At 55.9% G+C, this 22,173-nt stretch overlaps 10 protein-coding genes across 10 annotated transcripts; 4 read left to right on the top strand and 6 right to left on the bottom strand.

Moving 5' to 3' along the window:
• Positions 1–167: 167 nt before the first annotated feature.
• On the top strand, positions 168–6,094 carry QBC33DRAFT_622639 (uncharacterized protein; the record flags this gene model as incomplete). The annotated part of the gene is made up of 5 exons (XM_060432850.1): positions 168–323; positions 432–513; positions 601–1,905; positions 1,982–5,344; positions 5,471–6,094. 5 exons carry the CDS (start codon positions 168–170, stop codon positions 5,974–5,976), a joined length of 5,412 nt encoding a protein of 1,803 aa, XP_060279874.1. The 3' UTR covers positions 5,977–6,094.
• A 151-nt stretch (positions 6,095–6,245) lies between these two features.
• On the top strand, positions 6,246–8,290 carry QBC33DRAFT_479098 (platelet-activating factor acetylhydrolase). Its single transcript, XM_060425308.1, has one exon. The coding sequence runs from the start codon at positions 6,419–6,421 to the stop codon at positions 8,144–8,146; it is 1,728 nt and encodes a 575-aa protein (XP_060279873.1). The 5' UTR covers positions 6,246–6,418; the 3' UTR covers positions 8,147–8,290.
• QBC33DRAFT_548897 (uncharacterized protein) lies at positions 8,074–10,046 on the bottom strand. The gene is made up of 3 exons (XM_060428913.1): positions 8,830–10,046; positions 8,453–8,766; positions 8,074–8,391 (listed from the first exon to the last, which is right to left on the bottom strand). Exons 1-3 carry the CDS (start codon positions 10,022–10,024, stop codon positions 8,200–8,202), a joined length of 1,701 nt encoding a protein of 566 aa, XP_060279872.1. The 5' UTR covers positions 10,025–10,046; the 3' UTR covers positions 8,074–8,199.
• Positions 10,047–10,409: 363 nt separating this feature from the next.
• Positions 10,410–11,846, bottom strand: QBC33DRAFT_213246 (uncharacterized protein). The gene is made up of 2 exons (XM_060422691.1): positions 10,983–11,846; positions 10,410–10,913 (listed from the first exon to the last, which is right to left on the bottom strand). The coding sequence occupies exons 1-2, from the start codon at positions 11,754–11,756 to the stop codon at positions 10,620–10,622; spliced, it is 1,068 nt and encodes a 355-aa protein (XP_060279871.1). The 5' UTR covers positions 11,757–11,846; the 3' UTR covers positions 10,410–10,619.
• Positions 11,847–11,975: 129 nt separating this feature from the next.
• Positions 11,976–13,483, top strand: QBC33DRAFT_548891 (esterase). The gene is made up of 2 exons (XM_060428912.1): positions 11,976–12,133; positions 12,196–13,483. Exons 1-2 carry the CDS (start codon positions 12,073–12,075, stop codon positions 13,290–13,292), a joined length of 1,158 nt encoding a protein of 385 aa, XP_060279870.1. The 5' UTR covers positions 11,976–12,072; the 3' UTR covers positions 13,293–13,483.
• Positions 13,484–13,658: 175 nt separating this feature from the next.
• On the bottom strand, positions 13,659–16,336 carry QBC33DRAFT_479087 (major facilitator superfamily domain-containing protein; the record flags this gene model as incomplete). Its single annotated transcript, XM_060425307.1, has 5 exons — positions 15,913–16,336; positions 15,483–15,847; positions 15,361–15,410; positions 14,782–15,274; positions 13,659–14,726 (listed from the first exon to the last, which is right to left on the bottom strand). Exons 1-5 carry the CDS (start codon positions 16,079–16,081, stop codon positions 13,659–13,661), a joined length of 2,145 nt encoding a protein of 714 aa, XP_060279869.1. The 5' UTR covers positions 16,082–16,336.
• Positions 16,337–17,237: 901 nt separating this feature from the next.
• Positions 17,238–18,029, bottom strand: QBC33DRAFT_548889 (uncharacterized protein). The gene has a single exon (XM_060428911.1). The coding sequence runs from the start codon at positions 18,000–18,002 to the stop codon at positions 17,421–17,423; it is 582 nt and encodes a 193-aa protein (XP_060279868.1). The 5' UTR covers positions 18,003–18,029; the 3' UTR covers positions 17,238–17,420.
• QBC33DRAFT_213233 (uncharacterized protein) lies at positions 17,864–18,934 on the bottom strand. The gene has a single exon (XM_060422690.1). The coding sequence runs from the start codon at positions 18,805–18,807 to the stop codon at positions 18,022–18,024; it is 786 nt and encodes a 261-aa protein (XP_060279867.1). The 5' UTR covers positions 18,808–18,934; the 3' UTR covers positions 17,864–18,021.
• A 246-nt stretch (positions 18,935–19,180) lies between these two features.
• QBC33DRAFT_548884 (uncharacterized protein) lies at positions 19,181–20,708 on the top strand. The gene is made up of 4 exons (XM_060428910.1): positions 19,181–19,662; positions 19,721–19,980; positions 20,045–20,292; positions 20,359–20,708. The coding sequence occupies exons 1-4, from the start codon at positions 19,287–19,289 to the stop codon at positions 20,423–20,425; spliced, it is 951 nt and encodes a 316-aa protein (XP_060279866.1). The 5' UTR covers positions 19,181–19,286; the 3' UTR covers positions 20,426–20,708.
• A 138-nt stretch (positions 20,709–20,846) lies between these two features.
• QBC33DRAFT_580840 (uncharacterized protein) lies at positions 20,847–21,809 on the bottom strand (the record flags this gene model as incomplete). Its single annotated transcript, XM_060431226.1, has 3 exons — positions 20,847–21,154; positions 21,191–21,376; positions 21,536–21,809. The coding sequence occupies 3 exons, from the start codon at positions 21,807–21,809 to the stop codon at positions 20,847–20,849; spliced, it is 768 nt and encodes a 255-aa protein (XP_060279865.1).
• Between the last annotated feature and the right edge of the window lie 364 nt (positions 21,810–22,173).

Genomic DNA, 22,173 nt, shown 5'->3' with positions numbered 1-22,173 from the left:
TACGCTTTCTTAGTGGTTTTAATGCACACGCCCCCTCCTGAATTACCATGTCCTTCATTACAGCGATATGCAGAAGATAATGCATATGTACTCAACCCATGGCTAGGGGTGTTTGTTTATCTCACCCAGGGTTACATAGTAGCTGCAGCCGTGATGATTCTATCAACATGTGCATGCGATTCAGCTCTTCTCCGTGCAGCGAAGGGCGGCTATCCCTGCCTAAACTGTCTGTCGAACCGCTCGGTGACAACTACGAAGATGACCAAGAGGACGACCACGAGGACTTGCGCTGGCCTGTGGCTGGCTTGGCTCACTACCACAGCGTAATTATACACGAACCAACCCCGCCATCTTCCACCCCGAGAACGGAGTCGGCAGACGCACAACATTCCGAACCCCTCTTTTCATTGTAGTACTTGGAAGTCGAACAGTGGTTGATGAAGCTTCCCGTCCGGGAAGAGTGGACGGCCCCACCATCAGCGTTGCTCGTGACAAACCGCCAGAGCCCTCAATGTTGACACCGCGTTTTTGAGACAACGAACCCAAACCCTCTCATTTCTTGGCCCTTGCTTCTTGCTCCCCTTCCTAGACCTGGGGTAGATATCGGGTTGCTCGTTGCTGTCATGGTCGAAATCACCCCTTATCAACGCCGCCTGGTGGCGGTCATCCCGGGTCGAAGACCAGAGGGAACGGTAGCGGCAACCAACTCAGGAGACAAGTACTACATCTACTCAAGCAAAACCGGTAAATCGTCTGGGGGCAATGTCCATGTCCTCTCGCCGTCGCCCAAGAATGTTGACAATTTTCTCTTCCTCCTTCCGGACCAAGGCATTATTCTCAGCGCAGAGCCGTCCGGAATATCTGCATCTTTGGATGCCACCGACAGGTGGGACACATGGATGACCAACTGGGACCCCAGTGGCCAGGTCTCGGTGACATACGACAACGCGAAAGATCTGAACATCCAGTCATTCGAGTTCCGCCTCAAAGTCCCCTGGGATGTCACCTTTAGCTCCAGCGCCGATGCTATCAAGTTTGCGTTCGGCACCAGAACGCTGGATAGTAGCTCGCTTGTCCCAAGTCCCGGAATGACGGACGACGGCACGCCGCTGTACCTTGGTCTCGACCCCGAGGCGACTCCCAACAACTTGAAATCGACGGTTGGCAATCTTTACACATTCGCTGGTCTGGACACCCTTGGCAAATCTCTACCGATCAAAGGCCTGGCTGGACTGGGCGTCACGCTCAAGCTTGACAACGCGGGTGAGAAGCGAAACGCCCTGTGGTTCAGTCCAGATCTGCAGCTGAAGACCACCATGCGGCTCCAATTCGATATTGATGGGGCCGAGGTGTTGGAAGAAGCGCTGAGGGCTTTTCTCCCGGGGCTTGACTTTCAAGGCGTGAGCATCGCCTGCAAGAAGACGATGGTGCTTGTGGGAACCAACAAGGGAGCCCAACCCGTCGCGACTGGCGAAATCGAAATCGAGATCGACTGTTCGGTCCAGCCCCCGTCCGGGGATCCCGTCAAGATGCTCCTCGCTCTCCAGATCTCGAAGAACAATTACGAACTGACGTTCAAAATAAAGCCCGAGTCTAAAGATGGTTTGACGGGAATCATCGGCTGGCTGATTGGTCTGCTGCCTCAGGGGTCGGGCGTAGACTCTGTCGAGAATGTCCTAGCCAGCGATAATCTCTTCAAGGACCACATCTTCCTCCGCCGGTTGAAGGTTGCTGTAGATGCCTCAGGATCTTCGCCCAAGATTGCGGGCGTGAGCCTCGATATCGAGGTGTCTGGCACCTTTGGTCAGGGGAGCGACCAGAGCCAGCGAGTGGCGTTTTTAGTCTCATACAACTGGTCGGCGGGCATGGGCACGCTGGGAACCATCAGTGGCAGTTTCTGGAACTGTGAGTTTCTAACCGCCCCCCATCTTCCCGCCCTTTTTTTCCCTGCACGGAACAGAACGATGCTGACTTGGCTCAGGGTTCAACTCTGACGATGCCCGCGTTCTCAACCCCAACTACCGGGCGGCATCCGACTTACTGCCAGTCACGAATACCCCGGCAACCGCACTCGACGTGGTCACATTGATTCCTGGTCAGAAAGTCGATACTCTACCTGCCAATGTGCCCACCCAGGTCACCAAGGCCAGCATCTACCTCTCACAATCCCAGTTCGCCATCCAAGCCACCCTTCAGTCCAAGGATTCTACCACAGGCGAAAAGGAGTCTACTGTCCCCCAGATCGACCTCGGAAGGATCGACCTGTCTGCTTCGTACAGCTGGGGCAGCCAGAAGGACTTCAAGCTCAGCCTAGGCATCACGTCTGTCTTGATCCCGAGCAAGACCTCCAAACACCCCGAGTCGGCCATTCTCACAGGCTCCTTGGACTACAGCTCCGGCGATAAGACGTGGGAGCTAAAGGCTTCGCTCCAAAGCCTCTACGCTTCCACTCTCTGCGAGTTCTTCGACCCGGACTCGGTCGATCATGTGATCCCTCTGATTGATTCTCTTGTCATCGACCACCTGACTCTGGACTACAAGTACACGGGTTCGTCAGAGGTCCAGGGGAAAGCTGTCGGGACCTACTTCAAGTTTGACGGCCTGATTCTCGTCGGCGGTTTGGCTCTTCAGCTTGATTTCCATTACGAGAATCAGAAGCCATGGAGTTTTACCGCAACTCTCCAGCCACAGGACAAGGAGGCCACCATCGGATCTGTCCTGTCGGACATTCTCGGCGACGACGACCTGGACTTACCAACGTTCCTGGCGGACACCAAGATCAGCGCCAAGGACAGTCCGGGCGGCATCAAGTTAGATGTCGAGAAATCCCCCGGGGCGGAAGGGGTGTTCCAGTTCATGTCCTCTATCCAGGTCGGAGAACTAGAACTCACTTTCGCGCAGATCCATCTGGCCGAGTGGGACGCCAAGATACCCTCGAAGCGCTTCGTCAAGTTTGCTCTCGTCGGCCTGCCGGAAGTCGATTTACCCCTGATCGGCGACCTCACACAGCCCTTCGACGAGATGTACCTGATGTGGGTACAGGACGGGACCGGCCTCAACAAGGCATCCCCAGGGTTGACCCGTCAAGAGATCGATGACCTCAACAAGACCCTGACCGACCACCCGCTAGTACCCAAAGACAAGTTCCAGAGCCCGGCCCCCAAGGACGTGCTCATCTCTGCGGGATCCCATTTCGCCATCATCACCAAGGACCAACAGGGCGTCCGGACTTGCGTCTTGGACTACGACTTTAAGAAGTCTCAGCCGCAGCAGCAACCCAAGCCACCGAAGCAAGCCAAGGCACTCACGCTCGCTGGAGAAGAAGAAGAAGAAGAACAAGACGACGACGACTTGGAGGCAGAGGGCCCACCAAAGCCTGACTCGGACGGGAACAGCTCCTCGGCCCCGTTCAAAAAGAAATCCGGCCCGCTGGCCATCAGCAACATCGGTCTCAAATATGCCGACAAGACCCTCCACATCCAGTTCACAGCCACCTTCGAGCTCGGCCCCCTGGGCTTCTCCCTCATCGGCTTCAGCATCAACCTGCAGATCACCTCACTCCATCTCGACGGGATCACGATGTTACTCCCGAGCCTCGAGGGCCTGTCTGCGTCCTTTGAAAAACCCCCGCTGACTATCGCCGGCATCATCAGACATGGAAAGTCCGAGAATCTCGACTACTACGCCGGCGGCCTCATTATCGGATGGGTGCCCTATCAACTCCAAGCAGCCGGATTCTACGGCGACGCCCTTCCCGAGGGATCGACAGACCCCAATAAGAGATTCAAGTCGGTGTTCGTATTCGCCCGACTCGATGGCCCGCTTGTCACACTCGAATTTGCCGAGATATCAGGAGTGACGGGCGGGTTCGGTTACAAATCCGAGGTTCGCGTACCCACGGCCGACCAGGTCGTCAATTTCCCCTTTGTCAAATCCACTAGCCTGGCGGGAGCCACCGAAAGCGCCCTGACGACGCTGGAGAGACTCACGAGTCCAAAGGCGGACGGGTGGTTCAAGCCGCTGGACGACACGTATTGGGCCGCGGCGGGCATGAAGATTGATGCCTTCCAGATGATCTCGCTCGATGCGGTGGCTGTGATCCAGTTTGGCCAGTCGATCAAAATGGGCCTGTTCGCTGTTGCGCTGGCCGACATTCCCACCTCGGCGTCCAAAGTCAAGTTCGCCCACGTCGAACTGGGAATTGCGGTGGTGATCGATCTAGATTATGGCACGCTCAAGGCAGAGGCCCAGTTGTCTCCCAATTCCTACATTCTGGATCCCAACTGCCATCTGACGGGCGGGTCTGCACTGTACTATTGGTTTGATGCCCCCCACGCCGACCGGTCGCTGATTGGGGATTTCGTGTTTACCCTGGGAGGGTACCACCAGGCGTTCGCGGTGCCGGCTGGGTATCCCAACCCCCCACGTCTGGCCATCAGCTGGAGTCTGGGAAGTAACTTGTCCATCACCGGACAGGCGTACTTTGCCATCACACCCAAGGCGTGCATGGGCGGCGGGAGATTGCATGCTGCCTTCCACGCGGGACCGATCGAGGCGTGGTTTGATGCGTTCGCCGACTTCTTGATCAACTACAAGCCGTTCCACTTCCTTGCCGAGGCCGGAATCAGCGTTGGTGTCCGGTTCAACCTGGATGTCCTCTTCATTCACATCCATATCTCGGTGGAAGTGGGCGCCGACCTGACACTCTGGGGTCCGCCAATGGCCGGGCGAGTGCATGTCGATATCAAGGTGGCCAAATTCGACATCAACTTTGGCAGCGCTGGGGACGATAAACCTCCCGCCTCACTACTGGAGTTTTACCATCTGGTATTGCAAGCCAGTAGCAAACAGACCAAGACCACCGCCGCCGCCGCTACCGCCCCCAAGGCCCTGGCAGAGTTCGAGAGGTCCCGGGTCATTGAACTCGACGATGACGACCAGCCCCTATTACCACAAGCCGCAGAGGCAGAGGAAGAAGGCGAGGATGACCCCCCGAAAAAAGACGAAGGCCACACGTTTCTCGCGCAATCCGGCCTGATGAACGACACCGACAAGCCCGAGCGAGACCACAACCAGACGTGGACGGTGCGGGGTGGAACCTTCTCGTTTGTGGTCGGGTGCAAGATAGCCATAGCAAAAGCGGAGCAGGTCGACGAGAAAGATAAACCCATCGCGACTGTCGAGTATACGGATGAAACCATCTACGCCAAACCGATGCATCTGACGGATGCTCTTGATTCGAGCGTCAAGATCTCGATCACGCAGGAGGACAGTCATGAGCCGCCCAAGGTGTGGCCTATGGAGAAGTTTGTCAAGTCGGTCCCGACGGGGTTGTGGGCTAAGTGTAAGACTAGATTATTCTTTCTGTTTCCCTTGCGTAACCTTTTTTTCTCCCCCGTGTTCGCCCACTCACTTCTAAATCGAGTTGGGTAAGCAGAAAACGCTAACAAATGTGGGTGTATGCCTACAGATAACGACCGCTCCGACCCCTCCAAGAGCGGTAACAACATTAGCGAGCTGCTCGACACCTCAGACGGCGGTATAAGGCTGATGATGGGCGTGCTGCTGACCGGCCCGCCGCCCTTCATGTCCGAGGACAAGCTGCCCACATTCATCATCTTGGATGCCAACCTGGAGGATCTTGACGCTGTGAGAAAATTCCCCGTCCCCGTGCCGGCAAGCGAGGAGTGGGTGGGTGCGCAGCCTCAGGAGGGTAAGGCCCAGTGGGACGAGGTGCATAGAATGTGGGAGACACCCAATTGGGATAGCGATGCCGCCGCCGCGTTAGGGGGGAAGGATGAAGAGGAGGAGGGTGAGCGAGAGGAGGAGAAGGACGGTGTTCAGACGACTTTTGTGGCGACGTGGGCTGTCGCCTTTGGTTGGGATGCTGCGCTAGCGAAGATGGCCAAGATGCCGCTATTGCTGGAAAAAAGGTTTGATCAGCTGTATGTTGCCGCGCCGTTGTTGACTAAGTAGGACTGGTTAAGGGAATCGATCTTCGGGGGTTGGTAGTAATTATTTACAATCGCAGTGGTTTTGATCCGTCCGTAAGCATATGCCCTGCCTCTCCGCGCATCGCGCCGTGGGCGTAGGCCTCGCCAATTACTCGGGTGCTGGCGTGTGGTGCGTGGTGCGTGGGCCATTAGAATATTCCGCCGTTCCCCAGACTAGGACGTGATTAGCGGAGACACAACTAGGTCATTAAACCCATCCACCTGATGACGACATACATATCCCGAGGAGTCGGAAGCCTCAAACCAGGGACATGCTCCTACATGGGAATTAACTATTGCTAATCTCTCAGCTCTATTACTCAACCAAAGCATTGCTTGATGGAATACGCTCTTTCTTCAACCGGCCAAAGAATGTTTTCCTGGCTGGACCAAGTGGTGTTTCAGCTCCATTTTACACAGGCAGGATGAACAAAACCACGGGCAATCAGGACAAACCGTCACTGCCTCCCCAACCTCCCAGGCTGTTTCGAGAACATTTCGTGCCGACCCTTCCGCCATACACAGGGAAGTACAGCGTTAGTTGCATGGAGATTGAGCTCGCCGTAAGGCAACCGCGCGCATTCCCGCAAGTCGAACGACACGGCAAGCCGGCTCTCCGACTAGACACGGCATTGTTCTGTGTCTACTACCCGTGCGATCTCAGGACTGGGGATCAATTCGTCGAGACAAGACTCCCGTGGCTTCCCCGCCCGAGAGTGCAGACATGCAAAGGGTATGCCAAGTTCTTCAACGTCCCCAATCTTCCAGTCACGACGTTTTTGGCCAGCACATCTATGTTCACGAAAATGCCGGCTGTACGGAACGCCCAACTCGCGCAGAAGCATACCGTGGGTTGCGCGGAGAGCAATGATCACACTTCATCAGGGACGAGACAAGGCAACGGAGAAGGCTGTCCATTTCCGGTTGTCATCTTCAGTCACGGCCTCGGAGGGTCTAGAACAGTATGTAGCGCAGTATGCGGTGAGCTGGCAAGCTCGGGATTCGTGGTTATTGCCCCGGAACACCGGGACGGAAGTTGTGCGCGCACCTATGTCAACGTGGCAAGGCCAACGGCGTCGCCATCGGCACCGTCAGATCCTGGAGAGTCGGGTGTGGATCCGGGCAGTCGGAAGGTGCAGAAGCAGAGGGCTAGGAACTATTACGTCGTGGACTACCTCTTCCCCGAAGGCAACCCAAGAGACACTGCACCAAACAACGACCGCGGCGTAGACATGGAGCTACGGTCAGCGCAGATCGACATGCGGCTCGAGGAGATCGAGGAAGTCATCTATATCCTTCAGCTCATCAACGATGGAGGCGGAGAGGAAATCGCGGGACGTAACTTACGCAGAAAGGGCAACGTTGGATCTAGCTCGCACGGGCTTGATGGCATTGACTGGACGACTTGGAGAGGAAGAATGAACTTGCATGATATCACCATGATGGGGCACTCGTTTGGCGGCGCCACGACAGTTCAGGTGCTCAGACGCGATAGCCAGTTCCCCTGCATCGGTCGAGGGATCCTCCTCGATGCTTGGGGCGTCGCGATTCCACAGCGCAAACAGGACGCCGCCCAACGGTACAAACCGCTATTGGCGATCGGCTCCGAGGCATTCATGTACTGGGAAGACAACTTCACGACTCTTCAGAAGATCTGCCGGGAGGCCCGCGACGGGAACCAGCCGGTTTGGATGCTTACTCTCCGCGGGTCGGCACATCTCTCCCAGACGGACTTTGCGCTCTTGTACCCCAGGCTTCTGTCCATTGTCATGAAGACGACGGTGAACTCCAGACGGGGCGTGTATATGACAGTTGGACTATGTCTTGAGTTCCTGAAGCTAGTATTGCCTCCAGAGCAGGTGGAATTTGGAAGCCCTTGGGTTGGGTCTACGCTCTCGGATGCGGATTCAGGGGGATGCATAACGCTTGAGCACAGGCCAAAGAAGAAATGGGTGGCGGCGAGACTGAAGATCCCGAAGGAATCCTGTATCCGTCTGCGTACCTGGGTTATGCGGAAGAAGGAGAGGGACAAGTGCAAGCGCAAACTTGTGGGACTGCAAGAGGCCATGGAAGGAGATGATGGCGATAAAGTGTGGATGCATTTGGCTCCCAAGTCTGCGGTTAGAGAGAAATTGCAGAAGTCTACTAATTAATTCTAACTAAAATACAACAGTAGTAGCCTGACACAGACTATGCACACTGGGGGTCACCATTGCACACGAGACATACCCAAGAGCGTCTTCAGCCGGTGTACCAACAGGAGAGCAAGTCTTCGGATATCCCACTGGTGTCTCCAGGCGAGGTAGGATAGGATACCTGCGGTGAAGATGCCTCTCTTAAAGAATATCGTTCTGAAAATCCTGCGGCAGAGACTCGATGGTTTGCGTGTCGTCGGCTCCTAAGCTCGAGTTAGGGTGCCTTCTCTTCCTTGTTTGGCTCACTTGACCCACTTGACTCACATAGAACTCCCAATCTCGCCAGACAGGGAACAGGCTCCTGTACCAATAATAGGCCTGCGAGTACGGGTAACTCATAGCATTCCACTTGCGTCCTTGCTCATTCTCCTCGACGTACCAGCTCTGGCATCCCGAGTTCCACACCGTCTTCTGCAAATCGTCCTGGATCTGGTCCACGTAGTGCTGCTCTGCCTCGAGCCGGAGATCTACGGCGCTCGCCTTCCCATCGAGGACGGGCTTGATCACGCGAAGAGCATAGTTAATGGAATTCTCGGCGGCCATAATGGCGGATGTGTGCCCCGTAGCCGCATTCGGTCCTAATCGTCGAGCACAGCGAGTTAGTCCCTGATTAGTTCCGGACAGAGTTGAGATCGACCCACCGAACAGCAAGAAGAAATTGGGAAACCCGCTCATGGCCGAGCAATTGTACGCCTCTGCACCACCAAACTTCTCCCAGTGCTGAGCCAACGTCTCCGTCAGGCCTTGGACCTCAACGTCACCTAGGAACGAGTTGGTCACAAACCCATTTGCAAGCACGATGACGTCGGCCTCGATGAACCCCTTCTCCGTCCGCACCCCCTCGGGCGTGACCTCGATGGCCTGATCGCCCGTCAGCGTCAGATTCTCCGCGTGCAAGCATTCCAGGTACCCAGAATCGAAGATACGTCGTTTGCACCCGACCTCGAAATCCGGGATCAGCAAATCATGGTACTTCTCCGGCGCCGTCGCCCGCATGTACCTCTCTGCCCCCTCGCGCTTCTTCCGCCGGAACCGCGCGCCCGACTTGGTCATCGGGAACCCGCGCAGGTCGTTCTCGGCCACCAAAAACACCACCAGGCGCTGCAGCGCCATGCTCCCCGGGATGTACTTGAACAACATACGCATCGCGTCGGTGCGCTTCCCATCGATGGCGGGGAGGATCCAGTGCTTGGACCGGACAATCTGGGTCAGGTGCGCCGTCTTGCCGACGATGGAGGGCACGATCTGGGCGCCGGTGCAGCCGTTGCCGATGACGACCACGCGTTTTCCCGTCAGGTCTACGTCGTGCCGCCAGCGCGAGGAGTGGAAGATGGCGCCCTTGAACGTGTCGACGCCCGGCACGTCGAGGTCGCGGGGCTGGACGAGTTGGCCGGTGCCGGAAAAGAGGAATTGGCACTCGTGGGTGAAGACGCTGTCGGTCTTGGAGTGGTGGACGTGCAGGCGCCAGCGTTTCTTGGACTCGACCCATTCGCAGCGCTGGACAACGACGCCAAAGGTCATGTTGGGGATCAGGCCGTATTTGTCGGCCACGCGGCGCTGGTATGCCCAGAGCTCGTCGTGGGAGGGGAGCACGCGAGACCAGTTGGGGTTTGGCTCGAAGGAGTAGCTGTACAGCGCGCTGGGCACGTCACAGGCAGCACCTGGGTACTGGTTGATGTACCAGGTGCCGCCGAGCTGGTCGTGTCGCTCGAAGAAGCGGATGTCGCTGATGCCGTACCATCGCTTCAGGGTCGCGCCAAGGCCGATACCTGAGAAGCCGGCGCCAATGCAGGCGAACTGGCTGTAGCTGTGATTGCTGTCCTCGTGGGAATCCATGGTGACACGAATAATCGAACCACAAAAGGGGGTTGGGGGGGGGGTGGGGGGGGGGGAGAAGGGAGCAAAATTTCCGCTTAACGCTTTGGAACCACACGGAAATCACGAAATTGACGAATGCTGGAACAGGTTTTATTCACACACGAGCAAGCCATATTCAACTCGAGCAACCGCTATTAATTACACTAACATCGGATTGTTGACGATCGTGTCGAAGCGGGTTGCCGAAACCCGGAGTCAATTTTTACATGTGATGCGGGGATACCTAGGCACAGAATCGGAACCTGTCCGCCTTGGCGCGAGCCCTGGATGCCTTTCCAGACATGGTGTTCTACTGTCTCCCCCCCGATGTTACATGGGGCTATGTTTAATTGTTTAAACTTAAGATAGAACTCAACATTATCTAGAATCCAGATTGGTCCTAATGAAGTAAACTACGCTCTCGTGGAGTCTCGTTATTCAGCCATTAATTGGTGATTCATGCTGCACGCAGCGCACCGGTCTCGGGATCAATTTCCTGTCGTCCTTTAAAGTCCACGCCCAACGACTTTGTAGAATCTCTAGCAATCCGGAACAGCCACTCAGGCCCACCTCGCTAGTTCAGCCATAGTTGATTAGTCTCTTGCAAAATAAGTGCCTTCCGGGAATGCCATCGTACCAGGATAGACACGTATCTCATGATCTTGGGTAGGTAGATAGTCCTGCCGTGGCCGCTCAAGAGTGCCTCGACGATGGCTTCAGCCACCGTTTCGACATGCAACAACGGGAAGAAGAAGTTCCACTGGCGCGTCTCCCCCCTGAGAAGCGGCGTCCGGATGAAGCTGAACATGGCGAGTGTCATACGGACCCGTCGGGCGCCGTGGATGTTCTTCAACTCCAGCTGAAGCGACTGAGAGATCGTGTTAGCGAGGAAAGCAGTCACACCCGGGCTACGAAACAAGGACCAAGCTTAAATTACCTCGTGCAGAGCAGCCAGTCCAGCCTTTGTAGCCGCATAATCCGCCATCCTGGCCGGGGGAATCACCGCGCTCATTGAACTGATATTTACGATATGGCCGTGATCCTTCTCCACCATCGCCGGCAAGAACTCCTTGACCAGCAAAAATGGCGCGACTAGATTCGTCCTCACCGTGACTTCGATATCCGCATACGTCCCCTCCGTGACAGAAAACCCCCGACACAACCCGGCATTGTTCACCAGCACGGTCGGATCGCCAACCTCGGTCCTCACGGCGTCGCACACCCTCCTCAGCGCGGCGGCATCGCTCAGATCGCACTGGAAGAAGCGGACTCTCCCCCCCTCCGCTGGTGGTGGCGGTGGCGGCGTCCATGCCAGCGGCGCAAAGTCGATGATGACCAGCGTCGTGGCCGGGTGGGCGCGCAGCAGCTTCTGCGCGACGGTCGCGCCGATGCCGCTGCTGCCGCCCGTGATGAGCACGATTTCGCGCGACCAGTCCCAGGACGGGTCCGACGTCCAGTTGTTGGCGAATCCGTGGTTGAGGTGCTCGGTGAGCGAGAGGAGGGCGCTGGTTGCGGCGAGGGAGTAGGCGGTTGCCTTGGCCCAGGGTGGTAGGGAGATGGGGATGCGTTCGAGGGTGGAGGGCCAGTGGGAGGTGGTGGAGAGGAGGATGCCGAGGGCTGCGGGGAGGGTTAGGTTGGGATTGAGGAGGGATTTCCGGATGCCGCTGGCGAGGAAGTCGAGGGTCAGTCCTTCTCTGGGAAGAAGAGACATTTTGGAGAGCGCGATGTGGTCTGCAATATTAGAAGGTGTGTTGACAGATTGAGTGAAATAGGATGCTACAACGGAAAGTGCAATGTCCTCTTAGCTTTGCTACGAGTAATTAGTGACCGACCGGCGCGATCGGCGATCGTCTTGGCATGGTCCTAGCTTAATTAGTGGTTTACCTAGGTAATTACAGGAGTGCGGGGATATTTCACATGGGATTCTCATGGTTTGCCGAGCTGCCTTTAATTGGCATCAGATCAGCCCAAACTCAGCAAGCTGCTCTTGATCTGAATCCATCCCAAATGGGTTATTATCGTTCAGCATGGCTCCCAGACTTTCCTTGCTCGAGTATCTTGACTTGGTGTACCGTCTTACATGCTATGGTATGCACATCTTAAAATAGTTCAACCACAAGCCTACTCAGATTACTGACTGATCCCATCAGCCCCCTTCAAAATATCCGTGAACTTAGCCCGCACCCTCGTGGTGGGATGGTATCGCGGCGTGCCCCTAAAATTCTTCTGCATCTGCGCCGTCATCCGCGTCTTTCTCGGCGGCTTCTACCCGCGCCAAATCCAGTTGCTTTCCCCTTCGACCCGAGCCACTTACCAGTCATGGATCCGCCGGAAGGCTTCTAAGCTCCCACCAACCGCCACCCAGGAATCGGCGAACAGGCTCAAGCCCGAAATCGTTCCCCTCCCCGACGGCAAGTCCTCCCTCCTCTGGGTCGGCAACCGCGCCCAGGCCCGCAAGGTCGTGCTCTTCTTCCACGGCGGCGGATACATATCCCCGCTCGTCCCGGGCCATTTGGAGTGGTGCTGGCGCGCCTACGTCGAAGCCGGCATCGCCTGCGACGTCGAGACTGCTGTCGCCGTGCTCGAGTACACGCTCTGCCCCGCGGCCAAGTTCCCCGACCAGCTACAGCAGGCCGTGGCCGGGTTGGAGAGACTCCTAGCAGACGGGGTTCGTCCGGGGGACATTATCATCGGCGGTGATTCGGCCGGGGGTAATTTGACCGCGCAGCTGCTCTGCCACCTCAATCGTCCGCTGCCGGGGATCGGGGCTGTCCAGCTGGCAGAACCACTGGCTGGGTCGTTTCTGGTTTCGCCGTGGGTCAGCAAGAAGACGACGGACCGGTCGTTCAGGGAGAACCATGCACTGGATATGCTGTCAGCGGGGCTGGTCACTCAGTGTGGGCGGACGCTTCTTGGTCCTGATTTTGGCAGCACGAGCGGTGAAGATATCAGGCATGCGGCTTTCCCCCTCGATGGAGACGGGACCAGCTTCGACGGCATGGATTCAGTGGTGAAGGAGATATATGTAACCGCCGGGGAATTCGAGCTATTCCGAGATCAATCCGTGGCTGTGGCTTCGGAGCTGAGAAGCCGGAATCCTCGTCTGGTTGTCCGGTTGGATGTCTTCCCGAAACAGGCCCATGATTTCATCCTTCTTGAGGGACGGGATGGGATAATGGGAACAGCGATGAGTAGTATGAAGGAGTGGATGGTTGAGTTGCTTACAAAGTCCAAGGCGATGGACTGACGAACACATCACCGAACTTCCTCCTTCCTCCTCGTGAAGTCAACTTCACCCGCTTCCCCCATCTTGTTAATAAGTGATAGAAGTCTCTTTAAATGAGCTTAGCCACTATTCTATCTACTCACATCTTTAAAAATGCTCAAGTAAAAACCCGATGTTCCTGATATCATAGAGTCTCCGCTCTGAGGTATAACCCATCTTAAAACTCCTGTGCGCCCTGCTTGCTCTTTAGTACAGCGGGGCCACAAGACCACCCATCATCGCTGGAGTCGCTATCTACGGACGACCTGGTATCTCCTGGGGATGTTTCAACCAAAACCGAAACCAAAAACAATGAAAGCAAAAAAGGGGGGCACAACGAAATCTATCTCATTTCAACAACGACCCAACGTCATGCAGCCGAATACTCTCCATCGGCGTCATCGGCAGCACCCCGCCACGCTCCCCGGCTCGCCCCCAGCCACCTCCCCAGGCCGGCAGCGCGCTCGGCGGCATCATGGGCATCTCGTCCCCGCCTCCGGAGGCGTTGCTAAGCGCGTACCCGCTGCTCTCGCTACTCGGCGCCCTCTCCTTCCTCCCCATCAACCGCCCGTGCCAGAGGCCCTTCTCCCTGGCCGCCGCCTCGGCCTTCTGCGCCGCCAGCTCGGGGCTGCTCATGATGTCGCTACTGGGGCTGCGGCGGCCCTTCCGGCCACCCGAGGCGCCCGGGTAGAAGAATCCGGCGGGCTGGCCGCCGGAGAAGGGGTTCAGCTCGGCCCACCAGGACGGTGGCTGGGTCGTGGTGCGGATGCTGCTGCTGCCCTTGCGGCTCGAGTTGGACGGCCGGGCGGGAGCCTCTCCGGCGAGCTCCTCGAGTGTCGCGCCCTTGGTCTCGGGGATGAGAAGCGAGACGAAGATGCCGCAGAACATGAATAGCGCAAACAGCTGCATCAGGCGGTCGATCCAGGGGCTGCAGTCCATGCCCGTGCAGCCCTCGGGTGAGTCCCGGGTCAGAAGAGGGATGCTGATCACCTGGGCGAGGATGGCGCCGACTTTGCCCATCGCCGCGGAGATGCCGTGGCCGGTGGAGCGGTACCGGGTCGGGAAACACTCCCCCGGCACGAGGAAGGTCGTCGTGTTGGGGCCCCAGTTGAAGAAGAACTGGGCGGCTACGTAGAGGACTAGCATCGGGACTTCGGAGAGGCTGTGGAAGGCGAAGCCGAGGATGCAGAAGATGATGGTTAATACGATGAAGCCGAGGACTTGCAGCGGTTTGCGTCCGAGGTTGTCGACGGTGAGGATGGCCGTCCAGTAGCCCGGCAGGCTGCCGGCACACGCGAGGATGATCATCCCGACGGCGTTGTTGTACAGTGTGTGATACAATGTCGGGCCGTGGGAATAACCAATCGAGTGGAGGACGATGGAATTGTTGAGGCCGAGGCCATAAAATGCGAGGTCCTACGGGGCTGTGTCAGTTGTCAAAGCGAGATGTGTGGGGAACCGGAATACTTACAAGGAAGAACCAGGAGAATGTGGTGCCGATGAGGATCTTGAAGTTTTTCCACTGACCAAAATAGGAGAAGACGTCCGGCCAGGATGCCGAGGGGATGGCCAGGGACGGAGACACGGCCTTCATCGTCTTGGCCTGCTGGATGGCGTCGACGACACCCTCAGATTGGCTGGCCATATACGCCTTGATATCGGCATCGGCCTTCTCGACGTCCTGTGCGATATCGAATGTGTATCGTGGTGTCTCGGGGATCGTGATTCGGTAGTACAAGGCGATACAGGCGGGAACGGCACCGGCACCGACGATGATGCGCCACGACCTATCGGCGGCGACTTGGCAGGGGTAGTCGCAGCTCGCGACGTTCTTGATGTTGATGAAGGATTCCTTGAACGCCACGGTGACGATCAGAGCCACGATCGCCGCACTTAGCTGACCGATGCCCTGCATCGAGAACACGGCCGCCATCATAGCCCCACGCCAACGAGTAGGGGCGAATCTATGATAGACGGTCAGCGAAAGAGGAAACGTTCGGCAGGTAGCCGATTGTATGCCCAATTCAGGGGAGGGGCGCTTTGTACTCACTCAGCTGTGATGACAGAAGAGAGTGGATAATCTCCACCGATGCCAACTCCCTAGAAAGAACTCAGTTATCATCCATCGCGGGTCACCGTTGTTGCAGCTTGCAACTCAGGAGGTCTCCTTACCATCATCACCCTCCAGAAGACAAACAGCCCCGTCGAGGTCATGGCCGGGCTCGAGCTCGCCAGCGCACAGTTCATGGTGGAGAGGAGGATAATGCCCAGCTCGATGCCGTACATCTTCCTGCGGCCGAACACGTCGGCCAGCCACCCGAAGAGGACCTGGCCGATGATGATGCCGGCGCTGGTCGAGGCCTTCAGCGCCTGGCTGACGGGGGTCGGCAGCTCGCCGCGATTCCCGCCGAAGCCGTTGGCAGAGCCATCGCCTTGCCAGAATACCACGCCCAGGAAGGTCGTGATGAGGTTGATGGCGAATATGTCGTACGAGTCGAGGAAGAAGCCTATCCCGGCGACGAGGACGGCACGGACATCTGTGGGAGCGCATCATGTGGTTAGTCCCAACATTGGAGGCCAGTTGCTGCTGAGGAGCTCTCACGGTACAGGCTGAAGGGAACCTTGTCGATATCGGACAAGGCCAAACGCCGTCTCAGATTCGGGTCGGGAATGTGGGTGTAGTCGTTTGCGATGTTGTAGAAGGCCTTGTTCCCCCCGTATGTATGCGGATGTATCTCCGGTGACATGGGCTCGAAGAACCGGTCATTCATCTTGGCTGCCGAGGGTCTTGTTTTCGCTGTCGCGCCGTGGTGTTTGTCCCGGGACGGGCCCGCGGGGTCAGGGCGGCCCGATCAATGAATATCGGCCATGGGTACAACTAGCCCCATGCGGATCGAGCTGACTGACGGAGGAGATTCATGCGGCGCCGGGGCGAGTGGTTTTATCGTTGGAGCATTTTATGACCACCAGACGAAAGGATGCGCATGCCAAAGGCAGGCAGGCTAAGCCAAGGTTATATGCATGTGCGTGGGGGGAAGAGTTGTGACTTGTGAGGGTCCCGCAGACCAGGTTTCGCTAGCTTGCTCTTGGCACGCCCAAGAATCAGTTCACCTCACGGAAATAAAGGTGCCGTTGGGTCAAATCATCCCTCTAGTGGGGGCTGTTGCGGTAACCTTGGGGCCTCCCGCAGAGCCACTTGAGCCTCTTGTCAGCGCACATGTGTGGTAGCGCAAGCACTGATTGGCCTGCGTCTACCTCGCCCATGTAAGCTTGGGTTCTGGGAGGAGTGGGGGTGTGTGCCCTCGATCCCGTTAAAGTCCCCACGTTTCCTTGGAGAGTTGAGTCGACTTGATTGGTGCATTCCATGCTTCCAAGAGTTTCCTGACATCAAAAGGTACAGTACTGAGTGAATAACTTTATCAAGCACGTTGTCCTCGATGTGCGCCCCAAACCCTTTCACTTGGCAGAAGCGCCATTAATAAGATGAGCTGAAGCTTGCCCCTCACCTCGTCGGGCAATTGTGGGGCGGCGGGTGTTCTGAGGCTAATGCATCGTGGGTGCATCTTGCTCCACGTGCAGTTCCCAAGACTCTGGATCGTCAATATTAAGTGACAAGGCGTCTTGCCCCTGCATGAGGTATGGGAACGGTTCAAACTTGAAATGAGGTTTCTAGGTTTCCAGATGGCTCGATTTTGTTGTGGCTGGGGGGAAGATGGCAAGGAGGCAAATCATGCTCCCTATTCGCTGGACTGGGCTCTGTCTGGTTAGTTATGCCAGGAGTAACCTGCCTGCAAATTCCCGCCTGCGTGTACGCTCCCCTCTAAGTATTAGCCTGCTTGGTGATGGCTGTCCCAGCACATTAATTAATTACTGCTGAATGGTTGACTCGCATTTGCAATCTGTGAAGGGTCTGAGCCTCTTCTATGTGACTGGAGAGTAATATAGCAGTTCCTAGGCGCCGTTATTCAAGGTATCAATGCCAAATATTCCATCTCCCAAATAAACAACATGCTGGCAATAATTACACGACAGGTTTCTAATCTACCACAGCATGCTCTCTCCCTTCACGCATGACAAAATCCGGTCAGCTTCGCATAACAGTGCCAAATCTCAGAGCCGGGCGCTACTTGTGGTGCTTCTTCTTGTCGGCCTCCTTCTTCTTGGCCCTCTCTGCCTCCTTCCTTTTGTCCTTCTCCTCCTGTGCTTTCTGCGCCCGTTTCTCCGCCTTGAGTACCTTTTTCTTCCATTCTGTCTTCTCCTCTGTCCCACCTCCAAAGTTAGCTGGAACCATCTACTTCTGCGAAGATGTTGGAAGGAAAAAATAGAGTACCCACCACCAGTTAGCTCACGCTTCGCCCCAATCGTCGCCGCAACGGGCGGTACCTCCCCCGGGTAGCGAGGTTGGTCTGGAGGGGCGATGAGCACGTCGTAATCCTTTATCACCTTCATCAGGATATGGAAGTCGCCCTCAAGTGTCTCCGACCCCTTGGAGTAGCAGTACGCTAACTTGATTACTCCCACGGTGTCGGTTCGGTGGCCACCGACGACTTCTAGGGCCATCATGCGGCTAAAGTCGATGTCTTCGTGACGGTAACCCAGACTAAAGACGGTGTCACACAGAATAAGGGATCCGGCCCGGTTCCCGGTGTCGAACATCCCCCGGGCGTCCTTCCATTTCTCCTTCAGTTTCATCTTGAAGTGCAAGGACACATCATACTTCTGCCTCTGTAGTGAGCGATGTGCACCTCGAGAGGCGAAATGGTAAACGACGACTCACAGACTCGGGTTCCTCCCTGACAGGAGGTTCTGCTTGTTGTCCGCCATGCCTATAGAGTGCATCATAATCACCACTTCCTCCCTCGTAGCCAAGTGCAGGCACATAATCGTCCTGAGTTGTGGGATCACCGTAGAGAGACACCTGAGAAAATTGATCTAGCAGTTGACCGTCATATTGGTACGGCTCTCCGTAATATCCGTGAGGTACAACATTCGGCGAGGCGCTCGCCCCGGCTGACTGGTCGTACGACGAAGGTTCCTCAGGGGGCGCCTCGGTATGTTTTTCAATGTGCCTCTGTCGAGGCTCGTGTTGCTTGCCTTTGGATGGAGGCTTGCTGGCATGTGATACCGAACTTGGGGGATTTCCGGGCTCCGGTCCTTCTCCCTTCAAGGAATATTGCACATCCCACTCTCCATTCCACGCCGACCACTGTGACGCTCCGGTGCCTGTTGCATGATCGTTGGCACTGCCATCATTTCGCCAGTCGAAATGATAGTTTGTCTCGTTGTTGCCGAGACCGTCGTCTTCGGGTTCCCCTTGACCCTCATTTGACAGCTCCAGACCATCACTTGGTGCCTCCTGTTGATGCGATGTGGATTGTTGGTGGCCTGTCTTGTCGCCGCCCCCGCGAGGCTCCCTTTCCGAGTGACTCTTCCCCGTTTTGCCCTGTTTTTTGCCTGCCGCCTCGCTTTCCTTGCCGCCTCGATGTGGCGAAAGCATTTTGCTTCTGGGGCTGTAATTATTTGTGGTACGACGACTGGCACGTCACACACTGAGAGACGTTTCCAAAAGTGATCGTCCACAAGGCGCGGTTTCCGGCAATGGAATGGCGGGGTTCGGGTTTTATTACAGAGGAATGATTAATTTGGGCATCCCTCCCCGCCAGCCCGACGAGGCTCTGCGAGACCGGTCACAGGATCATCGCCACCACCACCCTGCTTCGCCTAAGGCGGCTAGTGTTGTGATAGGCAGGCAAAACACCTGCATCAGCGAAGTGTGGTGGCACAGCCAGCGAAATGGCCAATAGATAACATGTGCCACACGGGAAAGGGGGCAGTGCTGACGCACATCGTCTCACAACAAAGCAAGCCACGGGCCGTGCTAACCTACATAAAACTGAATTTGCGCTCCCCTTCCAAATCATATTACACTCTAAAGACCGGTAATTCCATCATCATCGTCGGTAAGAACCATGCGCCATGATCGGACATCAGAACATGTCTGAAGAAAGCAATGAGGATTTGGGCGAGGTCCTAGGGCTCCCAGATAACCCCGCAGAGGGATATGACCGGTTAGGTCAGTTCATGGGCAACCTCCCAGAGTTCACAGCCTTCCGGCGCTTCGGCGCATTGGGGGCGGAAGATCTCCTGTACAGGCAAGCGGAGCTGGTCGAGCTGGAGAGGAGTCTCCGGAAATACCAGAAGAAAGACAAAGAGTCGGCTCATGAGGACCGTGAGCGCTATGCCTACGACTGGGATACGCTCCAGCTATCAGGCAGCGATAACGCGCCGGAAGGCAATGATGGGGCCCAGTTGGAGACCATCCTGGAGATTAGGGAAAAGTTGAAGGAGTATTGTAAGTTTCCGTCATCCGATCGCGAGTTGGGTGAAATAATTTGAGCTCATAAAATCAGACGACGCCTTACTGCGACATCACAAGGTTCTTGAACTTCGCCGCCCTCTGCAGGGCCAAGTACGCGCTCTCAATGGGTGGATGGATAACCCAATAATGGGAAACATCATCCTCGAAGGCTCGGACCGCAAGACATGGAGTGAACCAAACCTGGACGATATGGTCACCCTCAAACCCCCATCGCCCGAGGACAGCTTTACCTCGGAGCTCACTCTACGGCTGGTCCACCGTTACAATTCGCTCCTGGGGAGACACATCCATGCATGTCCTCACTTGCTCCTAGAACGCTCACTTGCGATATGACAGGACTGCTAACGTTCATCAGCGAGAGGAGACGGAGGATTACCTCCAGAATACCGTCCGCTACCGCGACGAAGGGACCTTCAGGGTTTTGAAGACGCTGGCAACGCTTGTAGCTTGCCTACTTCCGATAGCAGGTATCGCAGCTCTGTATGTGATACAGGACATGCCGGGCCGGCTCGGAGCCACCGCCATCTTCACAGCCTTGTTCTCATTCTCTCTTAATATCATCACGACAGCAAGCACCAAGGATATATTCGGAGCCACCGCAGCGTAGGTCCCCGCTTCCTTGATAAATACATTGGCCCTGGTTGAAAAATCACTGACATGATTGTGCAGTTTCGCTGCTGTTCTCGTTGTCTTTATTGGGACAAACGACGCTTCCTGTCCCCAAGGCAATACTTAGGCGGAAACCGTTTGTGGAAAGACTGAAGACACGTATCCCCAGGCGGAGTGCAAAGTGTAGGGACATTCTTTTTTGATTGTCGGTGGAAAATGTCTTGCAGTTTGATGAAGAAAAATAGCTAGAATGAATACCTACCTGACCGAGGATGAGATCTTCATTGATGAGAATTATTCGAGTGATGCGAGGGAACCCCACGTCTTGGCCGGTGCCTATCCATGCACAGGGTTCGTGTGTTGCTAATCCTAGGCGAAGTAGACAGCGTCTCGCTGAAGTGCAACAATACATTGATCGATGATAGGACTTTGTGGCGCATGATGAGTGGGATAGAGCATGCTCTAATTACATAGTAACCCGGATTGGAATCCGGTTTCTGTTATCTATTGGGTATATATGCACGGTACACGTAACATGATTTGGTTTGTTACCGGTCGTGCCCAGCAGGCAACTCTACGGGATGTACCGGCAACTCACTAGGGACGTGTGCTGGGAGCTCCCGAGGACCCCAACCGCCCTGTTTTATCATGTTGGATGGCGACCAGCTGTTACCTTGAGGTGTTCTAGGTCTCTGGAGAGAGTCTACCCCTCGAGACCGGTTATTCCTCAGGAGGCAGATAGCCACGATCCCAAAGCCACACAGCAGTGCAAACCCCCCAATACTCCCACCTATAATCGCGCCCATGTTGTTTGTGCTTCCCCCACTGCTGACACCGTCGCTATTCTTATTGGGTTCTGATGCGAGTGAAGGCATCGATGAAGTCGACGTACCATTCGAGGAAGGCGTCGCTGACGAGACTGGGCTTTCTGAGGTTGTTATCGGAGAGGGAGAAGTCGAATGAGTGGACGACAAAGAAGCCGGAGAAGCTGTCGGGGAAGCCATGTAGTGCTGGGTGCCGGCATCGGGGCCACAATGGAGGTAAACGTACGTCTGGTCGATCCCAAACGTCAAGAATGCTGTCGAGCAAAAGCGGGGTTGGGAATCTGATGGAGTGCTAATTAATTGGATCATGATTAGCTCACCATGCACATCAAACCGATGGTCTCTTGTATCACACTGTACATACCATGTCCATGTGGTAATGGTTGGGTTGTTCCTCAGGCCCGGCTGGCCACAGCCTGAAGTGCAGGTGTTTGTGTCGAAGCAATATCCACCCAGCCCGCAGTCAGTTGCTGCAATCACGGTGGTAGGACAGAAGCCCCAGAGACCGTTCAATGTGTCCACGCGGCAGTTGTAGCCCGAGGGTGCCAGCCAGGCGTGGGCGGGATCACCACTGCGATAACCGCAAGTAACAGGTTCGCTTGTAATCCGCTCCTCGAGAAGGCGAGAAGGACTCTGGCCGGTAGGACGCGCGGGCGCTGCAGTGATGAGTCCCCTTCCAAACGCCATAGTTTGCACAGAATTCGCAAAGCCGAAGAAGACTGCCGGGCTTCAATATGGATTTTCAAGTGGGAGGACGGGAAACTTGGAGTGCATCTTTGACAGAAGAGGAATCGGGGAAGATGCTGGAAAGCAGTTGGTAATTAATTACTGGGGCATTGGACCCCAACCCCGTGCTCCTGTGCTAATTACTGGTTGTTGGTTCTGACTTGCTGGGACTGATAAATCTTGGGAGAATTTGCGACTCCTCCTTGGATGCTGCCTTGGTTAACCAATCAAAAGCGTGAGTACACCAGGATTATCTGACCTGGAGTTGCAGACAAGCGCTTTACCCCTGTCAAAGTCGGAACCGCGGCCATCTTACTGGCTTACT

This window comes from Phialemonium atrogriseum (genome assembly GCF_030411735.1).
Source record: "Phialemonium atrogriseum strain 8032-3 unplaced genomic scaffold QBC33scaffold_29, whole genome shotgun sequence".
Lineage (NCBI taxonomy): Eukaryota > Fungi > Ascomycota > Sordariomycetes > Cephalothecales > Cephalothecaceae > Phialemonium > Phialemonium atrogriseum.
This window is presented reverse-complemented; position numbering and strand designations above follow the sequence as displayed.